At 47.3% G+C, this 26,449-nt stretch overlaps 1 protein-coding gene across 1 annotated transcript in view; it reads right to left on the reverse strand.

Moving 5' to 3' along the window:
- The window catches only part of LOC147663559 (general transcription and DNA repair factor IIH helicase subunit XPD-like), a gene marked incomplete at its 5' end in the record, with an annotated part of 227,504 nt that overhangs the window by 95,073 nt on the left and 105,982 nt on the right, over positions 1-26,449 (reverse strand). Inside the window, one exon of the mRNA XM_086950360.1 lies at positions 20,932-21,048. Coding sequence (XP_086806486.1) covers positions 20,932-21,048 — 117 coding nt within the window. The remainder of the gene's footprint in view (positions 1-20,931; positions 21,049-26,449) is intronic.

Raw genomic sequence — 26,449 nt, forward strand, 5'->3', positions numbered from 1 at the left:
TCCTTATTATTTATTCCTTATTAATCTGTTAATATTTACATTTCTAAGCAGTTACAGAACCTGAGAAGGCATCACAGAGTCCCAGCCCCCCCCCCCTCCTCCTCCCCGGACAACAGGTTGAAAACCACTGACCTTTAACAATGGTTGGCAGAGACCAGGAGGTCCAACCCAGACAGTACAGCGAGGGGCCTGGTCTTGGGAAAACTGAGGGAAAGCAAAGGCTATAACTGAGAAGCATTGGCAGAAGCGTCTGATGAAAATACTGAGTAGAATAGGAAGTGGGGATCTGCAACTGACTGGCGAAAATAAGGTGATACGGCTTGCAGGCCTATTGAGGCTAGCATATTGGAGGACAACATACCTAGGAAATGTGCCATTGAGGACTCATTAGCAGATAAGTGACACTGAATGTGGTGACACTGATTCACCGAAGGGAAGCAGAGAGAGAAGGATTGAAACTATGAGAATGCAGGATGATATGACAAACGTAACTACTAGGAAGTGCACCTTAAAGTATTTACCTTTCTGTGTGCCTATGGCATGCTTAGTACCTTTTTCTTTTGTCGAAAGTCCTCCCGCCATCAGTGTTGCACTGCGATTTGATCCATTCTTCTCCTCACATGTCCCAAACGGACACCAATTTACAAAATGATTTACCGAACTGAAGAACATTGCCACATTGCAATAGCCTACTAGATACTGCAGAAGCGATATCATTTTATCTCCACGTCCAGTGGAAACCCAACTTAAATACTGAAAGTGCATTTCAAACAAACTCACAGCCTCAGTGATCAACAAACAAACAACTGAATGTTCCCAACCAGTTACAACTATAGGTAAGGCACATCCACCCACCATGTTATTAAGGATACTGCAAAGCACAAATTTGCAATTAGCCAACAGGAGCGGACACTAAAAATCGAGAAACCCGTGCTCTGATAATGTAACCTAATCATAATAAAAGGGTGGGAAGCAATTACCAAATTCACACTGCAGAGAGCATGACAGAAATACATTGGCAGAAGTAGGCAAGTTTGGAACTACCTCTAAACATCACGATAAAGACATTGCGGTCATGCTCATTTTGAAATCTACACCGCTATCTTCCCACTCGTGGACCCCAGGTCGGCTACAAATACCAAGATCTAAAGATGTAATCTATAATGCCAATTACTATTTACAGAAGCAGCTAGAAGGGAAAAAAAGTACCGTTCAACACCCGAAGGCACCAGGAGACACAGCATAATTAATCTTAAAGACCCTAAGGCAGGTACTATCAGTGATAAGGCAAATTAATCAAATCGAAAATTTCACCAACCCAATCCAGACAGGATGCATCGGGTTAGAGATAGGCTGCAACGATAAAACAGCTAGACCTGCTTAACATAGGCGCCAGAAAGTAGCTAATGCTCCCATTTCTCTTCTGAAAAAATATTAAATCTCTGCGTCTGTATTCACATCTATGAACGCAAACCACACCTGGAAGTGAATATGCGATATGACATGTAAAAGGCAATGAAAATGTGTTCACAAAAAAATGAATGCAAACCACACCTTGGGTATCTCCCACACGGCCTCTTTCTAGAGTGCCTCAAACCTTGCACGCCCCACTCGATGCAGGCTCCACAGCCACACATTTATCTTTAACCGCATGCGCACTAGCGGTTTTTACCGCTGAGCGCTGCGATTTTAAAAATCCCGTGTTACGTGACAAGGTCAACTCGTCACACACACAGCGCAGGTAACGCCGATGACGAGCTGACCTTGTCACACGCATCGAAGGGGTTAACAACGTTTGATCATGACCAAAAGCCTTAGTATCTTACACTGGCTGCCCATTGAAGACAGAATCAAATTTAAAATTCGGTGACCAGTCTATAAAGTCAAGTATCTGAATACGTTTAATTATATGTCCAACATAGGTACTAGTTCGGGAGGACACAGCGGCCTCAGAATTAGCAAATCTCGAGTTCAAAATCAATCTTTCTCATGATCCACAAATTAATTTTTAAACTCTCTTCCTGTTGATTTCCGGTCCAAACCTGTTCTGCTGTCATCCAGAAAACATCGAAAAGCCTTGACTTTCCTGGGTATAGCAGACATAAAAAGTTATCTGTCACTGCAACTTAATCCCTTCCCTTCAAAGTCCTAACTGTGTGTTTTATGAACTATGTAGCTGTCCGTTCTAATGTAAAGAGTTCCCTTTCTACAGCTAGTTTTGGAGTGCTATATAAGGCTGATATGTATAAAAATATTGGTTTAACTGATTGCAATCCGGTTATATTTGTAACTTGCTATGACAGGATAGCAAAGATACAGAAAAAGTGTCTTGTGCAGTCTTACATGACAACTTGCTGTGAGACAATATCTCAGTTACTATCTTCTTTATATAACCATTCTATTGGTTATACAGTTCCAAATCATGACAAGATCATATCAAAGTACCCTGTTGCATACAGATTATAAATATATGCCAGAAAGTCCCCCTTCCCCTCCAACTTGCAAATGTAGTTCAATGAAAAACAGATTAAGTGTGTGTCGCTGTTAATTAAATCTACGGGGTGGGGCCTAGAGAGCCAGCAGCAAGATGGCTGCACTTAAGTGCTGCACAGGGCCAAAATCCGTTAATTATCCGGCAAACGGAACTCCATCGATCCTTTAACTTAGGAGAAAACAAATGATTATACACTGCGGAATGATCCGATAGCAGTAAGGCAAATGGAGAAAAGTCGGTACAAGTGATTATATAGTCAGGCCAATTATGGAACACTGACAAAATGGAGACTCCCATGCCTCGCGGGCAGATGTAGATGGCGCATCGGCAGGATGAGACAATGGCTGGAGCCATGGTGAGCTGCTCTGAACAGAGTGACATTGCTGAGCCCTGACTGCATATTGCCTGTGAGTGCATATTTGTAATAATCCACGTACAAAGTTGTTTGTTGAAGTAAGTTTCCGTTTATTGAGTTCCCACAGACAATCTGGCGTGCAAGCCAGCACAGCTCAAAATGGCGAATACAACGGACAACAAAAACTATCCAGTATAACGTTCCTCGCGTGCCAATGGGCAGCTCGAGCCAATGGCAACACAATGTCCTCGCGCGGGGGCGCAAGGGTAAGAGACCATTACATATATCTCCTTTCCTCAGAGAAGAAAGAGAATAAGAAGGGAAGGAATAAAAATAAAGAGAGAGGGAAAGAGAAAGAGAGAAAGAAGGAGACAGGGGAAAGGGAGAAGAGGAATGGCGAAAGTGAAACAGCACTAACACCTGTACCTGGCCGGTAATCTGACCACTCTGGAACTCTTCCTTTGGAAAGTACGAGGATTACTTGAAACATGAACCTTACTGTTTTCTGAAACAGAGTTACGTGACAAATCGACATCAACATTAGAACTTTGTGTTTCATTGAGCAAATCATTTACTTTTACGATCTTGTTCATGTTCCACCAGTTGTGCCCATTGACGAGTACGGTACTGCCGCACACTTTGTCTACGATAACTGGTTTACTGAACTTGGACTCTCCCTTTTTCACAAAGCCTTGTTTCTTTATTTTCACTAGGTCGCCTACATCAACCTCCCTGATGGAGACATTTTTCCTGTCAAAGTATTTTTTTTGCTTAATTTGGACTTTCCCGACTTTATGTCTGACCCTTTCATCTAGCTCCTGAGGTGTAGTGTTGGACTTGAACCATTTGGACATCCATGCAGGTCTAAATTCCGTGCACGGCTTTCTGACTCTAAGTAGTTCGAAAGGGGAGACACCAGTGGTGAGTGGGGGGTGGTCCTGTAGAACCATAACATTGTTCTCACCGTGGGGGGTATTACTTTGTTGTGTTCAATGGCCAACTTTACACAATCCACAATAACTCTGTTTAGTCTCGCTACAAGCCCATTGGTTTGGGGGTGGTAAAGTGAGCTACTGAGATGAGTGATGGAAGATTCTTTAAGAAATTCTTCAACATCAGATGACACAAATTGCACCCCCTTGTCTGAGATAATGGATTTGGGGAAGCCCTCCCTCATGAAAATCTCTTTCATAAAGTCAAGGATCTCCTTAGAGTCAGCTATGGGTCCAAATCTGACTTCAGGCCACTTTGTGTAGTAATCCCTCATGACAATGGCAAATTTGCTCTGATGTGGCGAGGTGTGGAATGGTCCTAAAATATCAATGCCCAGTTTTTCCCAAGGAGATTAAGGAAGAGGTATGGGAGTGAGAGGAGGATTGGTCGTACAGAGACTCATCGCTACTTGCACAAATGGTGCATTCCAGCACTAGGGCATCAATGTCTCTATCCATTTGAGGCCACCAAACGTATTCACGAACCCTGCGTTTGGTGAGAGTGGCTCCCAGATGTCCCTCGTGCACCTTATTAAGAAGAGTATTTCTGATGCTTATAGGGGGTATTATCTTATCTAGTCTGAAGACCAAGCCATCTTATAATGAAAGTTCATCACATATCATTCAAGACTTCATCGTTATCCATAGCCCCATACTAGCTCCCTTCCACCACTGAACACACATTCTTTAACTCAACACTAGCTATTATACAATCCTCTTTTTCATCATAATCAATATCCTCATCACAAAGGACAGATTCACTTTGAGCAGGGGGCAAACGTGACAGGGCATCAGCCCTGACATTTTTCCCTCCTGCAATGTGTGTGCCCTCAAAGTTGAGTTGTAAAAGCTTTGATGCAAGACGTGCTATGCGTGGTGTAGCATTGCGGTGGTTGGTGTGCCCCAAAATTGCAACTAAAGGTTTGTGGTCCGTTTGTAATGTAAATTTCCTGCCCCATAGGTAATTCTTGAACTTCTCGATGCCCCACCAACATGCTAGGAGGTTTTTTTTCGATGACTGAGTAGTGTGTTTCTGTGTCCCTCAGTACCCCTGATGCAAAGCCAATAGTATGTTACTGATGTTCAACTTCACGTGTCAAGATTACACCCAGACCGTAACTGCTGGCATCCACTGTCAACGTGCAGGGTACAGAGGGTACAAACGGTTTCAATGCTTTGACGGTGCTTAATTGTTCTTTAAGCCAGGAAAATGCTTGTGGACAGTCATTGTCCCACACAAATTCATTTTGGTGTTTAAGCAATTTAGAAATGGGTCGTATCCTGGTAGCATAGTCCTGAATAAAGCGAGCATAAAACTCCGTCAGACCAAGCAGAGATTTCACTCCTGCTTTGTCTTTTGGAACAGAGGCATCCAGGATTGCTTGGACGAGACTTGGTTTGGGTGTGACTCCCGCACTGGAGATAGTGTGTCCCAGATATTCCACCTTGTCTTTAGAGAATACACACTTGTCACGTTTGAGTACAACACCATGTTCTTGAAAGATGGAGAGAATCTTACACAAGGTCATATCATGTTCTGCTTGATCTTTGGCATATATAAGGACATTGTCCTGAAAGATTGCTACATTTTTTATCACTTTTAGTAAATTGACCATGACTCGCTGGAAGACTAAGGCTGCGGAAGCCAGGCCAAACGGCATGCGACAGAATTGGAACATACCGGACGTGGAGTTAAAGACTGTGAAATGACATGAGTCCTTATCAAACTATCTGGTTGTATGCAGAGGCCAGGTCTAGTTTCGAGAATACTTTGACCCCTGCTACTACTCTTAGCATTTCAGTGATGTTAGGTAAGGGGTGTGAGTCCACCCAAATCACTTTATTAGGGCTTCGTAAGTCAATGCAGATTCTCAATTCATTATTTTTCTGCCGTGCTACAACTAAGGATGAAGACCAATCAGAGGACTCGATGGGTTCGATTACACCTCTTTTGTGCATAGACATAAGTTCTTTTTCTAGGTCCTCCCTTATGCTGAAGGGTATACTCCTGATCTTATGTTTCACGGGTACAGCATCATCTCTATCCTTTATTTTATTTTTTAATGCTTCGATTCTGCCTAACTCACCCGAAAACACTTTAGGGTATTTGTTGAGAAGATCTTCAACATGTGCGACGTCACGGATTGCTAAAACTTGTTCTCTAGCACCTGGGCATAACATCATGTTGAACAGACCTTGATGAAACCATCCTAATATGTTCAGGCCATGCACAGCCACATATATCTTCCCATGTATGTGCCTATTTTTGAATACCATAACATCCTCAAAGTAACCTAGGAGGTCAATTTTGCGCCCTTCATAGGACACTGGTTCACGATCGGGAGTTAGAAGTGTTCTTTCGCCCATTTTCTCTCTAAAGAGAGACTCAGTTATCATGGTGATGCGCGCACCAGAGTCTACTAGAAGTCTCAAATTCTTTTCACCAACCTCTATCACTACATATGGATCAACACAATCATTAGGATCACCATTTTTAACCTCGCAGTCGTTCACCATAAGTACCATGTCTTTTAACTCTCCTAGTGTATCTTCATTGTCACTTGAGTCTTTGGCACACCTTATGCGTACATTTCTTCTCTTGTGTGTCTGACACACTTTATCAAAGTGTCCAACTTTCCCACAGGAACGACATACTACATTTTTTGCTGGGCATGGTCTTCCATTGTTTGTGTGAAATGGGTTACCACACCTAAAACATATGTCAGTTCTCTTAAAAAAACATTTTTGTGGGTTTTCTTTCTTTTTTTTGTAATTTGAGAGTGGTACAGGAGTGACCACTTCATTGTTTTTATTTTCAAGTTCTTTAATAGATGTTTGTGATGTTTCTATGCTTTTTGCGATTCGAATAGATTCATCAAGAGATGGGTTTTCTAATGAGTAGTTTTTGTCTTATCGATTTGTCTAAGCATTTGCTTATGAATTGGTCACGAACCAGCTGTTCACTGAAGTTCTCAAACTCACATTCTGCAACCATTTTTCTGAGTACAGTTATGTAAGTGTCAACATCTTTTCCATCGTTTGAAAAAAAATTGTCTCAACTCTACTATACTAGGTTGTTTATCGTATCTCTTTGCTAATTTTCTTACAATGCTTTGATATTCATCTGGTTCCTCCCCCTCAACAGTTTCAGCTTCAGGTAGATGTTTGAGTGTGTCCCTACCTTCAAATCCTAATGAATGTAGCAGTAGAAACTTTTTCCGTTCAGGTCTGAATCTATGTGCGCCAATTGCCCCTAAATAATTTTCAAAGGCATCAAACCATTTCCTCCATACTATTGGTGGTTCTCCTAATGCACCAAGAAATGGGGGAGGAGGATGGACAGCCTGCATGTTGTATTTTCCAGTAAGAGTTGATCACTCTATACACTACTAATTTCACTTTTTTCAGTAAAAAAAAAAAAATTTGAATAGTACTGAGTTACAATACAATCATAAATATATGACACTAGTAAATTTTCTTTTCAGTTCTAGTTGTTGACTAGACCTTTAAAAAATTCAAAGATTTATTTCACACTTTTTTCGACTTGAAGTTGTTTTCTCAAGAGATAATAATTTGGTAGTACGCAATATCTAAGAAAATAGTTTTTTTTCTTTTTATCGGTGTGCGTGTCACAGTGTTTTTCGTTGCACGCTGAAAATTCAAACGCTCGTTAAAGGGTGAGCGTATCACCGCTGATGGCACCAGAAGAGTGTGAAGTAAAAAATATGTGGTACCTTTTATTCCTGCTCTTCTCTCCGGGAGTGTTTCTTGTGGAAGAGTTCACAAGCCCGCAGTATTTTTCTCCGATGTGAATATCCTCCACTGCTTCGTCCAACATCCAGCGGGGAGGGAGGAGCCGGCTGACACACAGAGACTGAGCGGGCTGGCAGAGGCGTTACCGTCTTGCAAGTCCTCCAACCATAGCCGATCGCGTTGATTGCAGGCGGGGATTTCGACTTCTTGACATGCTGATTCCGCTTAACAGCTTCCTGAAGCGCCGGTCTTTCCTTTCTCTGTCTCTCGTGGTCTGTCTTGACCTTGGCCGTATACAGCCCCTCGCTCTCCGAATCTTTCCTCACACAGCACTCCGGATTCAGAGAATACGTTACGAAGGTACAATTTTCTTGTCGACTCTTCTCCTTTTTTTTCTTTGCATTACCGCTGTGCTTATTTCTTTGTGGGTTTTGTGTGGTAAGTCACTTCCATCGTCGCCATTAATGAATGTAATAATCCACGATAAAATGTGTTTGTTGAAGTAAGTTTCCGTTTATTGGGTTCCCACAGACAATCTGGCGTGCAAGCCAGCACATCTCAAAATGGCGAATTCAACTGACAACACTAACTGTCCAGTATAACGTTCCTCGCGTGCCAATGGGCAGCGCGAGGCAAGGGCAACACAATGTCCTCGCGCGGGGGCGCACGGGGAAGAGACCATTACAATATTGCTAGGAGAAATCTCCCGAACCAGCGCATACGGGACGCAATCTGTGGGCCTAGCTGCCTGGAAAGGCCGGTCAGGTGGCAAAAAGGGCTGCAGACAGCGAGAGCACACACCTAGCCTGCAACTCACACAGACTGTTGGCACACATTGTGCCCATGGCACAGCGTTAAGCAGGCCGGAACAGAGCTTGCAGATACGGACTGGCAGGAACGATAATGATGGCCGTGAGTGGGGAGCGCTGATACGGGTGATGCCACAGCAAGAACCGGAGCATTCAACAGATGCGAGGGGGACCCTTTATACACCCATTGGCGGAAGATAACTGATCACCCTAGATGTCACGGTCCTGACCAGCGGGAGAGGAGAGCTCGGCAGAGTACACAGCCTAGGCCTATCGGTCACCAGGTACACAGAATAGAGAGTGGCCGCCGCGGTGAAGGAACGGAAATAGGCCGCAATCCCGGGTGCTGTTGCAAAAGTACTGTTAAGCTTGTTGTTGTGGGCCCCCTGTGCAGTGCTAAACAACCGGTGCAGTGCATGTAGAAACAGCCTGAAACAGCCCAGACAGGCGAAGTAAGCGGTTGTGGGCCCGCAAGTGTGGGAGTCCAATATGGAGTGATGCCATATTAAGAATCTGGGAACAAAAATTAGGTGAGGGTGTGGACCTTTGTAATAATTTCTGTTAGCATGATCTGAAGCCATCTTGGTTATGGCATCCATTTTTTTGGCTTTGTAACTCTCCCGTCCCTGCTGCTCGTCTTTTTCCCTGCTTGTGCTGTCTATTTTAGTTGACTTCCTGACTCAGCTAAAAGCATTATGCATACTAAAGAGTTTTTAGCTACCTGAACACCTGGTCTCAGACTCAACTGTCAATCTCTTAGTGTTGCCATAAGCATTCAGGCTCCCCCTCCAACTTTGCTGACTAAGTAATCTCCCATCTGCCCATGTTTGTCGGTAGTTACTCCTGTGTATGCTTGTACCTCCTATTTGTAACTACATGCTTACTCTGCAACAAACTCTGTGTATAAGGCCTGTGTTCTATGACTTCATTGTACAACATCAGGCAGCACATGAGAGTGCTGTGTGGATGTAGTCCCACTCATGAGTGATTAATAAACTTGTTATTTGAATTCCAGCTTCAGTGCCAATCTCTATTTTGTTGGTCTAAGGACCCCTGAACAGAGAAGGGTGACCCCTAAACCGGTGTGCTCATTGAAAAGCACATTTCCACAAGGGGACCTATACTGCATCACTGGACGACAGATACTGAGCTTCCCCCCCTGATTCTCGCAGCCTAGAGGAGCTAGAGAGAGGAATCCTGCAGATTACACAACAATTGCACACAGTGGGATAAGAACCTAGGCCCCCCTTTCTCCAGCACGATTGACTATACTGAAGACAGAGTGGAGCTGCAGTATATGCTCTGGTAGAGAGGCGTCTGAAAACTTCAACTCAGGTACTAAAGGTGCATGGGAGATTCCAGACTGGTGGGCAGGGGGTAAATTGAGACACTGTTTGTGAAAGCTCTTCAACTGGATCGTACCTGCTCTGAACTTGGTAACTAGGTAGTAAACATGAGGAAGACGGATAAACAATAGACAAAGCTCACTTCAATTATCCCTTGTCAACACCTCTGGCTACTCCTCTTGTGAATACCTGGAAGCTGAACTGACAACTCAAAATTCCCAGTCAATTCGTCTACACAACATTTATCGCCCCCCAGCACTTCATCGAGGACTTATCTGAGCTCCTGACACAATCCTTACTATCCAACTCAGAAAATATCTTTCTTGGGGATCTGAACCTCCATTGGAACAATATGATGACCCCACTATCTCCCTCCTCACTAATCTACTTGAGATCAATGAACTCAAACAACTATGTCTGTCCCCGACACACACTAAAGGAGCCATCCTTGACGCCATTCTCTTTAACAAAGATCTGCCCTCCGTGACCAACATTGTCCCCATTGACTGGTCTGACCATCACCTTATTCTGTTCACCATTGCTACCACTGCGAATCTCCCCATCTCCAAAATTAACAGACCTAAGAAATTGACCAGAATTCTAAAAATTACTCCCCCCCCCCCCCCCCGGGTGTTCCTGAGTCTAAACTCCAAGCTCAACTTCTTCTCATTCCTCCCTCACAACATGCCAATGAGCTCACTGAACACTTTAACAATACTGTCACCAGTATCCTTGACCAATTAGCCCCGCCTAAACTCAAATACCAAAGAAACACCCCCTCCAACTTAGAGGCAGATGCTCCGGGAGCGGCGGCGGACTGACCCACACGCTGGCCCCCTGTGCCGCCACGGTGGCCTCCAAGCCCACGGCCGTGCTGAGGTTGGTTCTACGCAGGTTTCCGACTGAACGAGCGGGCACGGGCGCCCCTTCAATGGCAACGAAAGAAAGGAAAGGTAGACGTGGCCGGGCGTGTGGTGGAGAGAATCAAGGACTTGGCCGTAGCCCGAGAGTCCTTGAAACGCTCCAGCACACTGTCTGCCTTATCGCCAAACAGGCAAGTACCATCAAAAGGCATGTCCATTAGGGAACTCCAGACATCCCCCAAAAACCCAGTAGACCGCAGCCAGGCATGGCGACACAGGGCCACTGTTGTGGAAATCGCTCTCCCTAAAGAATCTGCAGTGTCCAGGCCACACCGAATGGAAAGCTTCGTGGCATCCTTTCCCTATGCCACCAACTAGGAAAGTACAGCTCGAACCTCAACCGGACACTGGGGCAGTGTCTGCGCCACTGTGTCCCACACAGTATGAGAGTAGCGGCCCAATAGGCATGCGGTGTTGACTGACTGCAGCCTCATGCTGGCAGAGGAAAACAGCCTCTTGACAAACTGCTCCAGCTTTTTTGATTCCTTATCCGGAGGGCAGTAGGGAACGCACTCTGAGAAGTGGAGGCCTGAATGACCAGGCTCTCCGGAGTGGGATGATTTGTCAGAAAGGCCGGGTCACCCGGTGCCGGGCGATGATGCCTGGCCACGTTTTTATCCACAGGAACCCCAGTGGCTGGCCTAGACCAGGTGCCTACCAAAACATCCGTCAAGGCCTCATTAAACGGGAGCAGAGGCCCCATAGAACTTGCAGCTGGCTGAAGCACCTCAGTAAGGAGGTTGGTCTTGTGAGTGACAGTAGGCAGATCAAGGTCAAGAGCCTCAGCTGCTCTACGGAGCACCATGGTATACGTGGAGCCCTCCTCCATGATGGCGGGAGGAGACATAAATCCAGGCTCGGAGGAGAGGTCAAGGCCGCCTGCGTCCTCCGAGTCTTCCACTCACTCATTTTCAGACTCGCACTGCCGTGCAAGAGGGTCTTCTAACCCCTCCCAGTCATCCCCCTCCTCCACAGCCCGTGGTATGAGCAGGAGCGGCGGGGGAGGCACAGGGGAAAACAAGAGCTCCATGTTCCAATTAGGGTCCCAAGCCGGAGCAAAATTGCCTGGGAATTCGGGCAAGGGCGGAGGTGGAAGAAACGGAACCCATGGTGGCGCAATGAACGGAGCTGCAGGGGGCGCTGGAGCCGCCGGCGGAAGACCCTGAGGTGCCGAGACCGGCGCCACCGGCGGAGATCCTTGCGGCGCCTGGGCCAGAGCCGACGGCGGCGCCGAGGGCAAGCAAGGGCCCTCAAAAGGGACCGCAAGGCCCGAAGGCATGCCTGCCGAAGCCCTAGGCCTGAACAGGCAAGAAACTCTTGAACCTGGGCTGGAGTCGCTGACGGGTAGGTGGGTAAGCTGTGGGACTCCCAGGCTCCAACGGAGCTGCAGGGGAAGGACCCCTGGCCCCCTCGTCCGTGTCCGGAGACCGGCGTGGAGACGTTGGAGAGCGAACACGATTCTTCGACTTTTTCTTGCGACGTCTCTTACACGATTCCGAGGGTGAAGACTTGGACCCCGAGGACCGATGATGATGGCTCCCCGGTCGGTCCCTCGAGTGACCCCTGGACCTCGAACGGCACAGAGACGACTGCCTGGCCTCCAGCAGCTTTAGGGACCACGCCCGCAAAGCCTTCGGAGCCATGGCCAGACAGTCGGAACATGACCGAGAGTCATGGTCGCGCTCCAGACAGTAGAGACACATGCCATGGGGGTCGGCCACCGACATCATACGGCGACAGGCCCAGCAGGATTTAAACCCAGGCATCCCTATGTGGCACCAGAAGTCAAATACTCAAAAGAAGTAGAAACAAAAGTCTCAAAAAAGTTAGTAAAAAAGTGAATAGGGTACGTGCTCTAACAGGATCTGCGCTTGCTGGTGCGGAAAAAGAAAGAACTGACGTCAGTGTGCATGGGTTGCGCCTAAGTAGTCTCCTTGACATCATATCGGCGCTTACGATGCCAGCGATGGACGTAGAGCCGCACAACGCCACGTACCGACGCACAGGGGTACTGCTGGCGAAAAACTTTCCGGAACCAGTCTGACGCCTGTGGATATTCTAAGGTAAGGAATCTATCACTAACGTGTCTCTTTCAGATTCATGTATTAAAGAGTTGGGATCAGGCACACAAATATAAAGTTCCAAACTCCCCCCCCCAGGGCTGCAGTGTGAGAATGTGCTATTTTTCTTGCATGGTATGCCCCCACGTTTTGCTGAATTGCTGATGTACTTTGACTGAGTGTGCCCTGGGCTCCTGCCAATCAGGTGCCCAGGGCCTGTGTTCCTTCCCTAAAACTGTATTGAAACCTAAACCCAATTGGCACCTCGGACCACATGTCATGTAAATGATACCATAGGTACCCAGGGCCTGTGACTAGTGAAGGCCCCTAAGGGCTGCAGCACTTATTGCCCACCCTTAGGGTTCCTGTACCCTGACACACACACACTGCCTTTGTAGGCTGTGTGTCCTGGTGCAGACCAAAACAAAGAATCGACATGGCATACATCCCTGTGTGCCGTGCCCACAACACCCTGCCCTGGCATACCTCAGTCACCCCATCTAGCTGGGTGCCCTATGCCAGTGGCGCTGGTACAGGTGCATGAGCCCTGTACCCCTACAGTACCCAGGTCCATTCCTGGGCACTGTAAGTGCAGTCCTGCCATTAAGATTATATGGTGCTGGGAGGTCGTCATCACGAACTCCACAGCACCATGATGGCTACACTGAAGACTGAGAAGTTTGGTATCAAACTTCTCAGCACATTAAACCCACACTGATGCCAGTGTGGAATTTAATGTACAATGCACAACAGAGGGCAACTTAGAGTTGCCCCCTGAAACTAACCCACAACCCGTGTCCTGACTGAGAGGCTGCCTAGGCTGCCACCCAGCAGACAGTTGCTGGACCCCTGGGTAGAGAGCCATCCGCTCTTGTGGGCCTGCAACAATGCACATCCTGGGGCGAGGTGCTAGGCCTCCGCCCCAAGGATGGGCAGGGGAAGCTTCAAAGGCTTGCCGCCTTTGTGAGCTTCTCCAGGCCACTTGCTGTACTCAGCAACTGGCCCCCACCGGTTCTGAACCCACTCTGGTGGGAAGACAGGCGGGAAAACCTAAGTGAGGAAAAGGAGTGTGCCAGCCTCTGCCAATCCAACCCGGAGGCGAGGTGAAGCACAACTCTGGGCTCTCGCCATCTTGAGGATGGGGAGCCCTACCCAATCAGAGACAGTCTCCTGCCCCCCTCACCAGTGGAGAGTGGCAGGATAGGGGGTGTACTCACCCCAGGGAAGGGACCCATTGATAACTGACCTTTACCTACCTGTAACGCCCCTAAATTTAGTATTTAGGGGCAACCTGAACCTTCCTTCACCAGATACCGAAACAAGAAGAAGAAAGAAGACCTGCCATGTCCTCTTGACAACGCCAACTGACATGGCCCCAGCCCTACAGGCCTGCCGACCCTCGAACCTGCGCCTGCTAAATCCCAGCGTCTCTTGTAGTCAGCAACCTCGAAAAGCCCGGAGGACCTGACTGCCTTGCTCATTCAAAGACTGGGACTCCCACGAGCAGTGGTTCTGCTCAAACAGCAACAACCCCTGGTGCCAGCTAGGAACCGCGAATGCAGCACACTCTGCACCCGCCGAGCCCGGCCCGTGCCTGAGTGAACAAAGACCACGAGGACGTCTCCCTGGCGACTTTGACCACGAATCCAGCACCCAAGGACCCTCCACGACGCTCCGGACGAAGCCTGCAGCCTCACAATCAGGGAACCCCTCCATCCGCGACCAGCTGAGGTTAAGATTTCCTGATACCAAAAGTCACCCCTACACCCGGCACCCCACAGCCCCTTGTGCCCAACTCCTGGGTGGCTACCTAACCTTCAGCTTCCCAACTTACCTCTCGAAGTGGTGGTCGCACCTGAAGAATCTCCGTCCCCGAGCTTGCAGCCTTTGTTCATCTTGCAAATTTCCAAATCAAAATTCATTGGGCGCCCGATGGCCCAAAAGCACCCTGCACCTAGCCGCCCGAGTGCCACTGGGAGTGCAGCATCTGTCCTATCCTACTTCCCCACTTGCCCTGTGTAAGTGACCAGGAGCCCAGCTCCCACATCCGCGTGGCCTGCTGGCTAGCAGCCACCAACTAAAGGCCCCCTGCCCGCCATAGGCTAACATTGGGCCTACTCACTCTGCACCCAGTTGCCCCAGTGCCGCTGAGGGTGTAACGACTGTACCTACCTGACCCTGGGAAACCCCTGAGTCTTACCCCGGAACCTTAACTCTGCCAGTCGAGTACTCACCCAAAGACCGATAACTTGATTTTCTCGTAGGGTAACATTGGCTGTTTTTTGTCGAGTTTTGCAACTTTGAAATATTCCTTAAAAATCATCCGATCAACGAAAACAAAATTACTCACGTGCTATCAGGCGAGATCCTAGTGCTGGAGCTTTGCACCCAGCACTGACCCTAAGAAGTAATTACAACTGTGATTTTCCGATAATCTGATTTTCTCCCATAGGATAACATTGCCCGGTTTTTACCAGAAAAATGTCAGTGTCGATTTTCAAAACAGAGAAATATTCCTTAAAAATCACCTGTGTAACAAAAACGATTTCTTTCAACTTTTTAAAGGAAATGCACCAGGGCTGAATCCAGGATCAAGCCCTGAGTAAGAAAAACATTCTTAAAGTGATTTTTTTGCATTTACTTAAAACTTCCCATCAAGCTCAATGTTATTATTGTGTTAAGTTTATGTTGCAAATTGCAACAACTGTATCTATTGCATTCAAAAGTCTACTGCTATTTGAAAGTATTCAATTGCAACATCTCATACTGAGAAAGTATGTTTATACCTACTTGTGGTTCTAAAATAAAACAATATATTTTTATATATATAACAATTGGCCTAGAGTTCAGTTCTTTAGTGTGGGAGACCATTTTCTGACGGAGTGTGTAAAACAAATACTTTACATTGTCCTCTGACACTGCCTTACTGCTCTAACAAGCTACCACTTTAGAGAGTAAGGTTATATCAAACTTTAGCCTCTGCCAAACCTCTTGGGACTGTGGTCTCTGTGCACACTGTACCTTACTTTGGAGCAGTATATACAGAGTCACTTTCTTACACGCAGATTGAGGTTTGGCCACCCAAATAGTGAACAAACAGTAGCATGTTCATAATGTCTGACAGTAGAACCATTAAAGGCTTGTTGGAGGTAGCCGTGGCACAAGGCTAAATGGCTACCAAGGAGTCCTGGTGATCCGCCAAATAGATGAGTGTTAAGGAGAAGTGTGGCCAACCAGCTCCTGTCTAGGTAGGATGTATTGTAGCAGGCAACATCTTAACATGATGGCAGCTCCTGGGAACCTTAAGAATCCATTGGGCGGCGGGGAGGGGGGGGGGGGGGGGGGGTCACATATCATGGTTCACAAGAAGACAGCAGACAATTGGGAGACACTATGAAGGGTGTTCCATGAGAGCATTGTATACCATGGGAGATAGTCTGTTAAGGAGCAGAGAAACTCATGATGTAGAGAGAGTAGAGGAGCACAGTTTCAGTAAAGATAGTTGGTGCTGGTGTTTAGGAGCATTCATCCGTCACAGGCCTGGCTTCCATATAGGTTCACCTCAGGTCAGTCGCTTTGTGTGTGACAGCTGGCTGTATCTTCGAAGGGGAGCTCTACTGTGAGCCATGTGACTCTTTATCTGAGGAAGAGTCTGAGTTATCTGGTGGTGAGATGTGGTACAGGCCACGCAGGCGAGGAGCGGTGGACAAAGCTGCAATTCCCTCCAGTTGTTATTGTTGCGGAGAGGGAGAACCAGATGTGGATTTGATAGAGGGGGTTCCGCTGCAGGTTCCAATACCCCATGGCTCAATCTATGCTGGGTGCTGTCTGTTTTCACAGGTGTGTTTTGGTGTTGTCCCACTGAGTCCTAAGCATCTATTGGATCTTCAAAAAAAATAGGTGTGCTGGTCGGCTATGATTTTCAGTTTGGTAGGGAATTGCAAGGAATATTTGTGGCCTTTTTTCGCCCAGAAAAGAAGCGTGGCAATGGTGAACTGCGATGGTGTGGTCTGGAAAGATCATGATGTGGGCGGTATCATAGGACAGGTGATCAGTTTGTCTGGCCACTTGTAAATGTAAATTGATTCTTGTATAGCGCACTACTCACCCGCAAGGGTCTCAAGGCGCTTGTACGAATACCGCTGTGGAACCCATCCTGGCTTTCCCTGTGAGGCGTCCACTCCTGGGCACCCCCAAGTTGGAGGCCAGGCATCCTTAGCGTTGTAGGGTCACATTTTTGTCCTTGTAATCTAGAATCCTGGATACCATCGGTCTTGGAATGGATTTTGATGGGCAGCGTTGGGCAAGCACTTTATTTGCATGCTTAACAGCAAAGAATGAGGAGAGTCCGTGGGAGTAATCGGGTAGAGAGCCAGCTCTCAATGAAAAGTGGAGAAAGCATCCTCTGGAAGGCCAATAATTTGGATGCTGTTGTATAGGGAATGTCCCACCAGGTCTCCCCCCATCCCTCTAAGAAGCCTATGCGTGCCATGAGGTCTTGTATCTGTTGCACAAGTTCCAACCACTGTGGCTGGAGGTCCTGGAGAGCAAGGTTGCTATTTCGTACTCGTTCAGTCAGTTTTTGCTGATTGCCATGGAGTAGGCTGCGGTCCGATGCTATGGTCTCTATTTTGTTCTCCAGGACTGAGCGAGTTTCAGCTATCGCTTGGAGGATCTGGTCCAGCTTTGACACTGGGGGATGTCATCAATTGGTTCTATCGTCGCTGACATTCCCAAGTCTGAATGTGCAAGAGGATCTTCCATTGTGGAGAAGGGAGTGGGTAGGTGGAGGGCTCTCTCAGTCTTGTGCCTCCCCATCTGTGGAGGGAGCAAGGTGACTGTGGGGCAACCAACCAGTGCACCAGAACACAAAAGAGATGTACAAGAATGGTGGTGTACAGTGTTCGTCTGTGTCACATAGTGGGGAGGGGGGGGGGGGGGTTGGTTGGAAGGACCCGCCTTACTCCCAGCCACAGAAGAGTGACTGAGTTTGTGGCCAAGGACGTACAAGCAGTTCCCCCCCAGGCAGCTGGGGTATTGTGTCCCTGGAGCACCTCCCTTGCTGCTACAGTATGCCTTAATTGCGTGGAGGAAAGCAGAAAGTGGCACAAACCAGAGTCAGCTTGTCAAGGCCTTCCCGATCCAGCAAGCAGATGAGGTGGTCAGCACTCACAGGCCAGGCGATAACCAGGGTCCAATCATGCAGATACTCAGTCCTAGCTGTGAGGCAAGCAAGGAGTAAGTCTACTGTACTCAGTTTGCCACTGGAGCACTTGATCCAACGGAGATCTGCAGTCCCTCACCTCAGTACAGTGCAGGGGCCCAACGTGCCCATTGCAGGTTGCAGCCAGCGCTCGTATTGTAGAAGTGCAATTCGCTGCAGGGTAGCTGGTGGCAGCAGTATAAGGTGCATGGATCGGATCGGTCAATCCCAGTGGTCAAAGGGGGGGTCAATTACCCATGTTCAACAGGAGTGTCAAGAAGCCCTCTGGGTGGCTGCCCCAGCCCAGCCCATGCAGCCCCCATGGGCCAATCGTGCAGTCGAGCAAGACTCTCTCATAGCATGAGGCAGAGAGGAGCTGCTGGAAGTCATTATTCAATCAATCAATCACGGGTTTGTTAAGAGCGACTACTCACCCGTAAGGGTCTCAAGGTCCTGGGGAGGAGGGGAGGGGCAGGTTCCAGTCCATCAAGGAGGGGGACTGTCAACGAGCCAGGTTTTGAGGTTTCTCGTGAAGATGGAAGTGATGTTATCTGCCTGAGGTGGAGCGGTAGAGCGTTCCATGCTCTGGCCGAGAGGAAGGAGAAGGTGCAGCCTCCTGATTTGGTCTTTCTGGTGCGGGAAACCATGGCGTAAAAGAGCTGGGCTGATCGTAGGGTTCTTTGGGGTGCATGGAAGTTGATTCGGCTGTTGAGGTATGCTGGTCTGGTGTTGTGGAGGGCTTTGTGTGCGTGGGTGAGAATCTTGAAGGTGATTCTAGCCTTGATGGTGGGCCAGTGGAGTATGTGCAGGTGTTGGAGATGTGGAAGTGTTGTGGTAGGTTGAGGACCAGTCTTGCGGTGGCGTTCTGGATGTTTTGTAGCTTGAGGGAGAGGTTTTTGTTTATTCCGGCTCAGAGTGTGTTGCCGTAGTCAAGTCTGCTGGTGACCAGGGCATGGGTGATGGGTTTTTTGTGCTCGAGGGGGATCCATTTGAAGGTCTTACGTAGGAGGCGGAGGATGTGACGGAGTTGACCTGGCGGTCCATTTTGAGCTCTGAGTCTAGGATGATTGCGTGGTCAGTGGGGGTGTCGTTCCAGGCATCGGATGTGGGCCCATGATGAGTACTTCTGTTTTGTCGGTGTTGAGTTGTAGGCAGCTGCTCTTCATCCATTGTGCGACAGCTTCAATGCCTTCTTGTAAGTTGTGTTTGGCTGTGTTGGCTTCGTTAAATAGGGAGAGGATGAGTTGGGTGTTGTCTCCAAATGAAACAATGTGGAGTCCGTAGGTTCTGACGATGTGGGCGAGAGGAGCCATGTAGACGTTGAAGAGCGTTGGGCTGAGGGAGAACCCCTGGGGGACTCCGCACGTGGTTGGTGTAGAGTCCGAGAGGATAGGAGGGAGTCTGACCCGCTGCGTTCTGCAGGAGAAGAAAGAGAAGATCCAGTTGAGGGCCTTGTCCTGGATACCTGTGTTGTGGAGTCTGCGTATTAGGGTGCGGTGGGATACTGTGTTGAAGGCCGCTGAGTGGTCGTGGAGGATGAGGGCTACTGTTTCTCCTTTGTCCAGTTCCAGTAGGGAGCGGATGTCGTCTGTTATGGTGAGGAGGGCTGTTTCTGTGCTGTGTTTTTTTTCCGAAGCCGGATTGTGACGGGTCGAGGATGTTGCGCTCTTCGATGAAGGTGGTGATTATGCTGTTGATGGCTTTCTCAATGACTTTCGCTGGGAACGGGAGCAAGGAGATGGGTCTGTAGTTTTGAGGTCAGTGGAGTCCGCGGCGGGCTTCTTCAGGAGGGTGTTGATCTCGACATGTTTCCAGTCGTCGGGGAAAGGTGGCGTTCGCCAGGGAGCAGTTGATGGTATGGCAAAGTATGGGTGCGATGGTGTCGGCAGCTCTGTTGAAGATGTGGTGGGGGCTGGGGTCCTTGGGGGCCCCGGAGTGGGTTGACTTCATCGCCTTCAGTGTGTCTTCGGTGGTGAGAGCTGACAATCGTTGGCTTCAGTGTGTGGGGGGTGGCTGGTGAGGGTTCCATGTGTTGGTTGTCTTTGTCAAAGTTGTCGTAGATGTTCTTGATTTTGCAGTGGAAGAAGGGGCTCAAACTAAGATGTTGCAGCACAATCTCCCACTTGGCGAGGCATGGGCCTGGTCCATCTATTGCAGGATGCGGCCCTGTAGGGAAGCAATACACTGAAGGAGACTCAGCAGCATCGGCTGATTGGAGGAGCCGCCTGGGGCGCTGCAGGTAGAGAAGGCAGTGCCACAAGTGTATAGAGGATGGTGGGCTCCGGTTCTGCCTTGATGGTGGAGGATGTGCAGGCCCAGTTGGGAGCTCATTTAGTGAGCAGCGAACATCTTACAGTTCGGTGCCCACCTTTGGGGGCAGATACAGCCCACCTCCTAGTTACCTGTTCTAAAATTCAAGTTTAATGGAACCAGTTTTTAGAGAAGTATATTATTAGGTTTTAGTCTTTCCCTGTCTCCTAAGTTGATTAGTCTTGGATATTCCTCGGAGTTTCCCTAGTGCCTAATAGTAACTGCTAATTGTCTTGTGGTTACTAAAATGCAAGGGCAAAGCTTAATCCTTAACCCACAGATGTTAGGGCATGATGGGCACAATTAATTGGCATCTGGGGAATTGGAATAGCTACCTTACAAAGCAATTAAGAACAAAAGACATATCTTAAAAGTTTAGTGCTCTAATATCAAGCTGATGCGGATACCTCTCCCTGGATACTTCAAGCAGTCTTGCGTTCTTTGACTTTTCTTGTTCCGATCTCTTGTTTTGCTTTATCTTGCAACATTTTCCTGATACATTTGTTACATAATTTATATTTCGGTCAAAATCATGGCTATTGGCATTGTTGAACCCCAGAACCTTTATGTGGCTTACCTTTCTCCAGCTTTTGAATTCATATTTTTAGAAAATTGCACCTCATGATATTTATTATTTAATGGATGTTTCATGCCCCAACTAATAACATCATGCCTCTTTAACTTACTGAGTATCTGGCAAGGAAATATGGGCACCAGCCTTTCCTCCGACCATATGTTTTCAGATCATCTAAGTTGTACACTCCAGGTGGAAGAGGCACCTCGCGTCCTTGCGCATCAAACTCCTGCAAAAACATATTGACAAACACAGTCAAAAGGCCAGTCAGAGCTCGCGGAGTATAAGCGTGAACAAGCCAGGGAGCTAAAACTGTTACACTACTGTGTCAAAGAGAAATGTGAATGGAGCCCGGACTACTTTCTGATTAAATTAATACAAAAAGGAAGGAGAAGTGTTTAATGGCCAACCTTTGTATTCTTCCTCTATACTCCTCAGATAACTATGAATTGGATGTAATCATTCATCATCACTTAAGAGACCCTACTGTAATGTATACTCTGACGAGGTGCAATGAAGGTGATGACGCTCAATTCCCACCACAGCTCTATCATAAGCTGAATCCTAGGGCAGAGGCCAAACAAGAGAGTGCCAAAGATATTCAGCAGTTATGATTACTCAATCCTGGGTCTTTGAAGGGAAGACATTTTGCAGGAGTATAGAGTATATTCTAATGCCCATTTAAGTGATTTTCTTTTGATAGCATATATCCACTTCTTAACAGAATGTCTAATCAGCCTAGTGATGAATGACAACTGTGAAAATGCACCTAATAAAGGGTCCTCAACTACACAATCCCTTAACATGGGATGACAGTCTGATCTGGCCAAAAAGCAATATACACTTTCTGAAACTACAGAATGTATAAACCTATAACTTATCGCACATCCAACACAGCCTGCATACGCAACTAGCTGGCTATTAGGCTATCCAGAGGCAGGCGTTTCCACTATGTACACACCATACACATACAAATGCTGGATAATATCTCAACAAGAAGATATGCAAATTGTAGTGGTACAGCCATGGACCTCTCCTGACAAAAGTGCAATCCACTAAATATGATACATTCACTTACCAAAGGTTACTTCCTTGCCCTACTGACACATCTACAAACTACTTTGACTCCAGTCTGCTATGGAAACCTCAACGATTTGACAACATTTACTAGATCAGCCAATTGTGTCAAACAAGCTTTTTCTAAATAGAGAACAAAAAACAAGAATATTGGTCTGATGACTAACACAATACCTTGCACTCAAGTCTGAAGAAATCTCACAACATTTTCCATTGGAAAAAATACAGAGCATTAGAAACAATTTGGAGTCCAAAATATCTAAGCCACTTGTGCCTTACCTGCAGCAGGGGACCGGACCACAAGTCCCAGCCCACAACGCGGCCGTCACACCGCCAACGCCACCACGACGTGCCAGGAGGTGCTTAAGTAGTCTCCACAGCTCCCACAGCGCGGGAGCAGTTTCTTGTTGCCGTTTGCTGCCACTTGTGCCCTACCTGCAGCGAGGGGACTAGACCACAAGTCCCAGCCCACAACGCGGCCGTCATGCCTCCAATGCCACCACGACGTGCAAAGAGGCGCTTAAGTTGTCTCTAGGGCTCCTGCAGCGCCCGTCTGCGCCCATCGGTGCCCGGAGGTGGCTGGCCTGGGCTACCCCTCCGAGGCTTGTTCCCGGAGAACTCTGGACTTGACTCACCAAACCATCGTGGGACCAAAGGTTAGTGCCCCAACACATTGATTTTATATATTGCCGTCGTGACCACGTAGCGGTTCTTACTCCTCCGTGCCCGGACAAAACTCTGTTTCATTCTAGAGCTCACTAATTCCTCTATGCTTGTACTGGCCAGTCACATCTATCTGGAGCCAGCGACAGGACAGGACGCGGTAAAAAGTTGCGACGGAGATTTGATTTGCCCTAACATGTTATCCTCAATGATGGGGAAGCGAACCAGCGCTGGGAGAAGCACTGGTAACAACTTTTCAACCAACCTCGATTGACAGGATGCTACAGAGGGCCATACGCGTAGTGGCTACCGAAATTGAACTAACTGAAAGGCGTTCATTGCTAACCCCGGAATTACCTTTTATCAATCATGATGCATCATGTTCTGCACCAGTTTTGGCCTCTGAATCTTCAATGCTCCAGCCAAGGACTTGTGCAATGTTATGTGACACATCTAGCACTGACCTACATCCGGAGGGTGTTCATCATGGCCCCGCTAGAAAAGGGAATTCCAAATCAGCTGTAAGCTTGGGGACTAAATGCAGGAAGCATGTTACAGAGCCTTCAGTGAATGGTGACTCTGGGGAGGGTGGGACAGAGGCTTGTCACAAGTAGGCAGCTTGGGTGACCAACCTGGTGGTGGATCTACAGGTGTAAGTAAGGGTCATTGTTAAGGATGAACTTAACACTCTGATGGAACAGGTGGATAAGCTTGCTACCTTGGTTGAGTCCTGAGTAGGCAAGACAGAGGCAATCCTAAGGGGGGCTGAGTCTGTAAATCATTTGGCAATTGCATGCTGTTCCTCCCAATACTGTGTTGGAATCCATAGCTGCAAATATTACAACCCCCACTACAATCCCAAACCAGACTAATCAGGAGGAGGTAAATAAATGTATGAATATCGCAGCCAGGCAGAGAATAGATGATAGTACACACTGTCAGGGGCCTCGTCATGGGGTGGAAGTTGGTAATAAGAGTAGTGCCCACACAGCAAGGCCACTAGTATATGATTATTTGCCTCAACAGGGGACTAGTCATAGCACTGGTGAGGGGCCTGCTCTCACGAACAGAAGTCAACAAAGAGAGGCTAGCTCTGCTATGCATCAATATCCCCCAGCCTCAACACCATAGGTTAATATTTTAACAGGAGTACCAGAGTTGAATAAAGGTTGTAGGAAATCACATTCCGAACTGAAAAATAAGTGTATATTTTGGCTGGCCAAGCAATGGCAAAAGGTGCAGGCGAAATCCTTATAACGCGCAGGGTGGTTTGGGTGGGCTGGAGTCAGAAAGATGTCCCTGGGGACAGCATTGCGATTAATTGCAGAAACCCAGCTGTTGTACAAGCTCTCCTTGACCAAAACTATCATAAGTAGGACGGGGGCATAAGGTCTTTTCCATTGGGTTATTTTTTCCCCCAGGGCTTGACCCACACAATAGAAGGCAGGGTGACCATGAGGTGGGGATGTGGAAACAAAACAAGCAATACACTATTTTGGGCCAGGACCAACCCAGTCCATTATTTTCCAACGTACCACTATCAAACAGATTTGGGTCTTTAGAGTTCGCAGATTTACTTTACCCCATAGGACCCCCAAATGAGAGATTCAACCATCAGAAGGAGCCTTTGGGGAGCTTTACTCACCAAGGGGAGTTTGCACAGTTGTTTGGGCATCCAAGGCAGGAAGGGGAACAGGCAAAGGTGTGTTGTTGGAGAGAGAGGAGCTGAAAGAGGTGGAGGGCATGGGGTTCTTATCAACCAACTCTTGCCTGATCCATCCCAAGTGTGTATACAGGCATTTAATTGCCAACCGTGGGTGACTTCAAAATCCTCATCCCCATATCTGACCACTCTGCTGCTAGAAATGGGTTAAGGTCAATGGGGGTGGAGACCACCAGCCCATTCCAACAAGACCATGGTACATCAATGACTGGTGACCAGTCTTAAATCCCAGTTAACTGTGCGGGCCCTTCTAGGCTGCAGGTACTTTCTTGGAACATTGCAGTTCTCGCTACCAAGTCGGACAACCCGGAGTGGGGGGCGTTCAAAGAACAATACAAGATCTGCATGTTCCAGGAAACCTGGGATAGGGTGGACACCCATAAATTAGGCTATGTGTCATATATCATAGCAGCCATTTCTGGGTGTAGGGGAAGGCCCTCAGGGGTCTTTGCACATGGGTCGGTATGCATTTGGACTGTGTAGTGAAAAAGATAGAGACATCTTCATGTGACATTCTTTGTATTTTTCAGATCTTTCCTATAAAGATCAGAATTGCACTGATAAATATCTATTCCTGGCTGGTTGGCTATGGCCAAGAGTCAATGACTCTTGAATAACTGACCGCCTTTCTGCTAACCATTCCTGACAATTTTTGGGTGATCCTAGGTGGTGATTTTAATTGCCAGTTTAAGCCACTGGATGAACAATCAAAAAATCAAAGGAGGTAGTGAAGAGGAAAAAGGTAGAATCGTCCTCCTCTTGATACTGTTATCCAACATAGGGATTCTACCATGTATTATGTGAATGTATATGCACCCATGTGTGTGCTGCTATTTTTATTTGAAGTGTTTAGTCTTACATGAAAAATGGTGCAAAAGTATCAGAGCTCCTTCTCTCATTTTGTGGGAAGGGCAATGTTTCAAAATGTTAGCTTTCGACGAGCCTCAGGAAGGTACCTCCTTTGGTGATCGCGCTCCTTCCAGCATTATCTATTTGAAGGCGCCCTACACTGCTCATGTGAGCTCATGGAGCGATAACAATTACATTCTAAAGTTCTTAAGATATAGAAGCGGTATATTTTTCAACTCCCATAACAGATAACAAAGGACAGGTTTTGTGACTATCAGGCATATGTACATTTATTCTATCACCCATTGAGGTGTAACAGTGATCGTTTTTTTGAAGAAGAATGCCAAGGGGATGGCTTCTGAAACATGTCGACCTTGTAGGAGGTGACTCATAGTACAACACCTACACCTCCCCACATTTACTATTCTCAGCCAGGAAAGACAAAGTATTTTCGCTTCACTAAAATTTTTTAACTGTCTCACATTTTCTTTTCACAATCCCACGCACTATACATACTCACCAATCACTGAATAAAGTGCTCCTGCTTCTACATAAGTCGTAGCACGCCTCATCGCATAGAGGGGCGGGAAAACCCCAATGATGAAGCATGACACTGAATCAGGTTTCAGTGTGTGAGGGGTATTTTACAATTTTTTGAAACATTGCCCTTCGCACAAATTGAGAGAAGGAGCTATGATCCTTTTACACCATTTTTCACGTATGACTAAACACTTCCAATAAAAATAAAAATAGTAGCACACAAACGGGTGCATATATATTCACATAGGTCACTGGATGGCCTGAGTGCAGGTAACCTCAGTGATGAGCTCCTACATTGGGCCATTCCAGAGCCCAACATCTCACCAACTCATGCATGGACTCCACTGGTGCTGCAGATGAACACCCTCACATTGAATCATTCATTAAGAGAATGTAATGGTCACATAAAATTTGACCCACCGGGGAACCACACCTTTATTAGGCAGGACATGCCTCTCTTATAGGTTACAATCGGGTAGATACAAAATGTTGGCATAGGGTGCTAGATTATAAGATCGTGCCCCATTATGATAGTGATTCAGTTTGGTCTGCCCTGTTCTCATGATGCACTGGGCCAGGGTCAGACTAATTTGCATATAGCCAAGTTCTGAGCTGGGATGGTGCAGTGAGCTAAAAAACGGAGATGCATCAAGCCCTGATCTTTGGACTGGGTAAGAGTGGTCTGCTTAATTCAGACACTCTGTTCATCACCACCCCCTTTTCTGAATCATTTTTGTCCACCATAAGCGTGGAAGGGTATACTCTGATGTGAGTCCCT

Source organism: Lissotriton vulgaris, unplaced genomic scaffold (genome assembly GCF_964263255.1).
Source record: "Lissotriton vulgaris unplaced genomic scaffold, aLisVul1.2 SCAFFOLD_2419, whole genome shotgun sequence".
NCBI classification, from domain to species: domain Eukaryota; kingdom Metazoa; phylum Chordata; class Amphibia; order Caudata; family Salamandridae; genus Lissotriton; species Lissotriton vulgaris.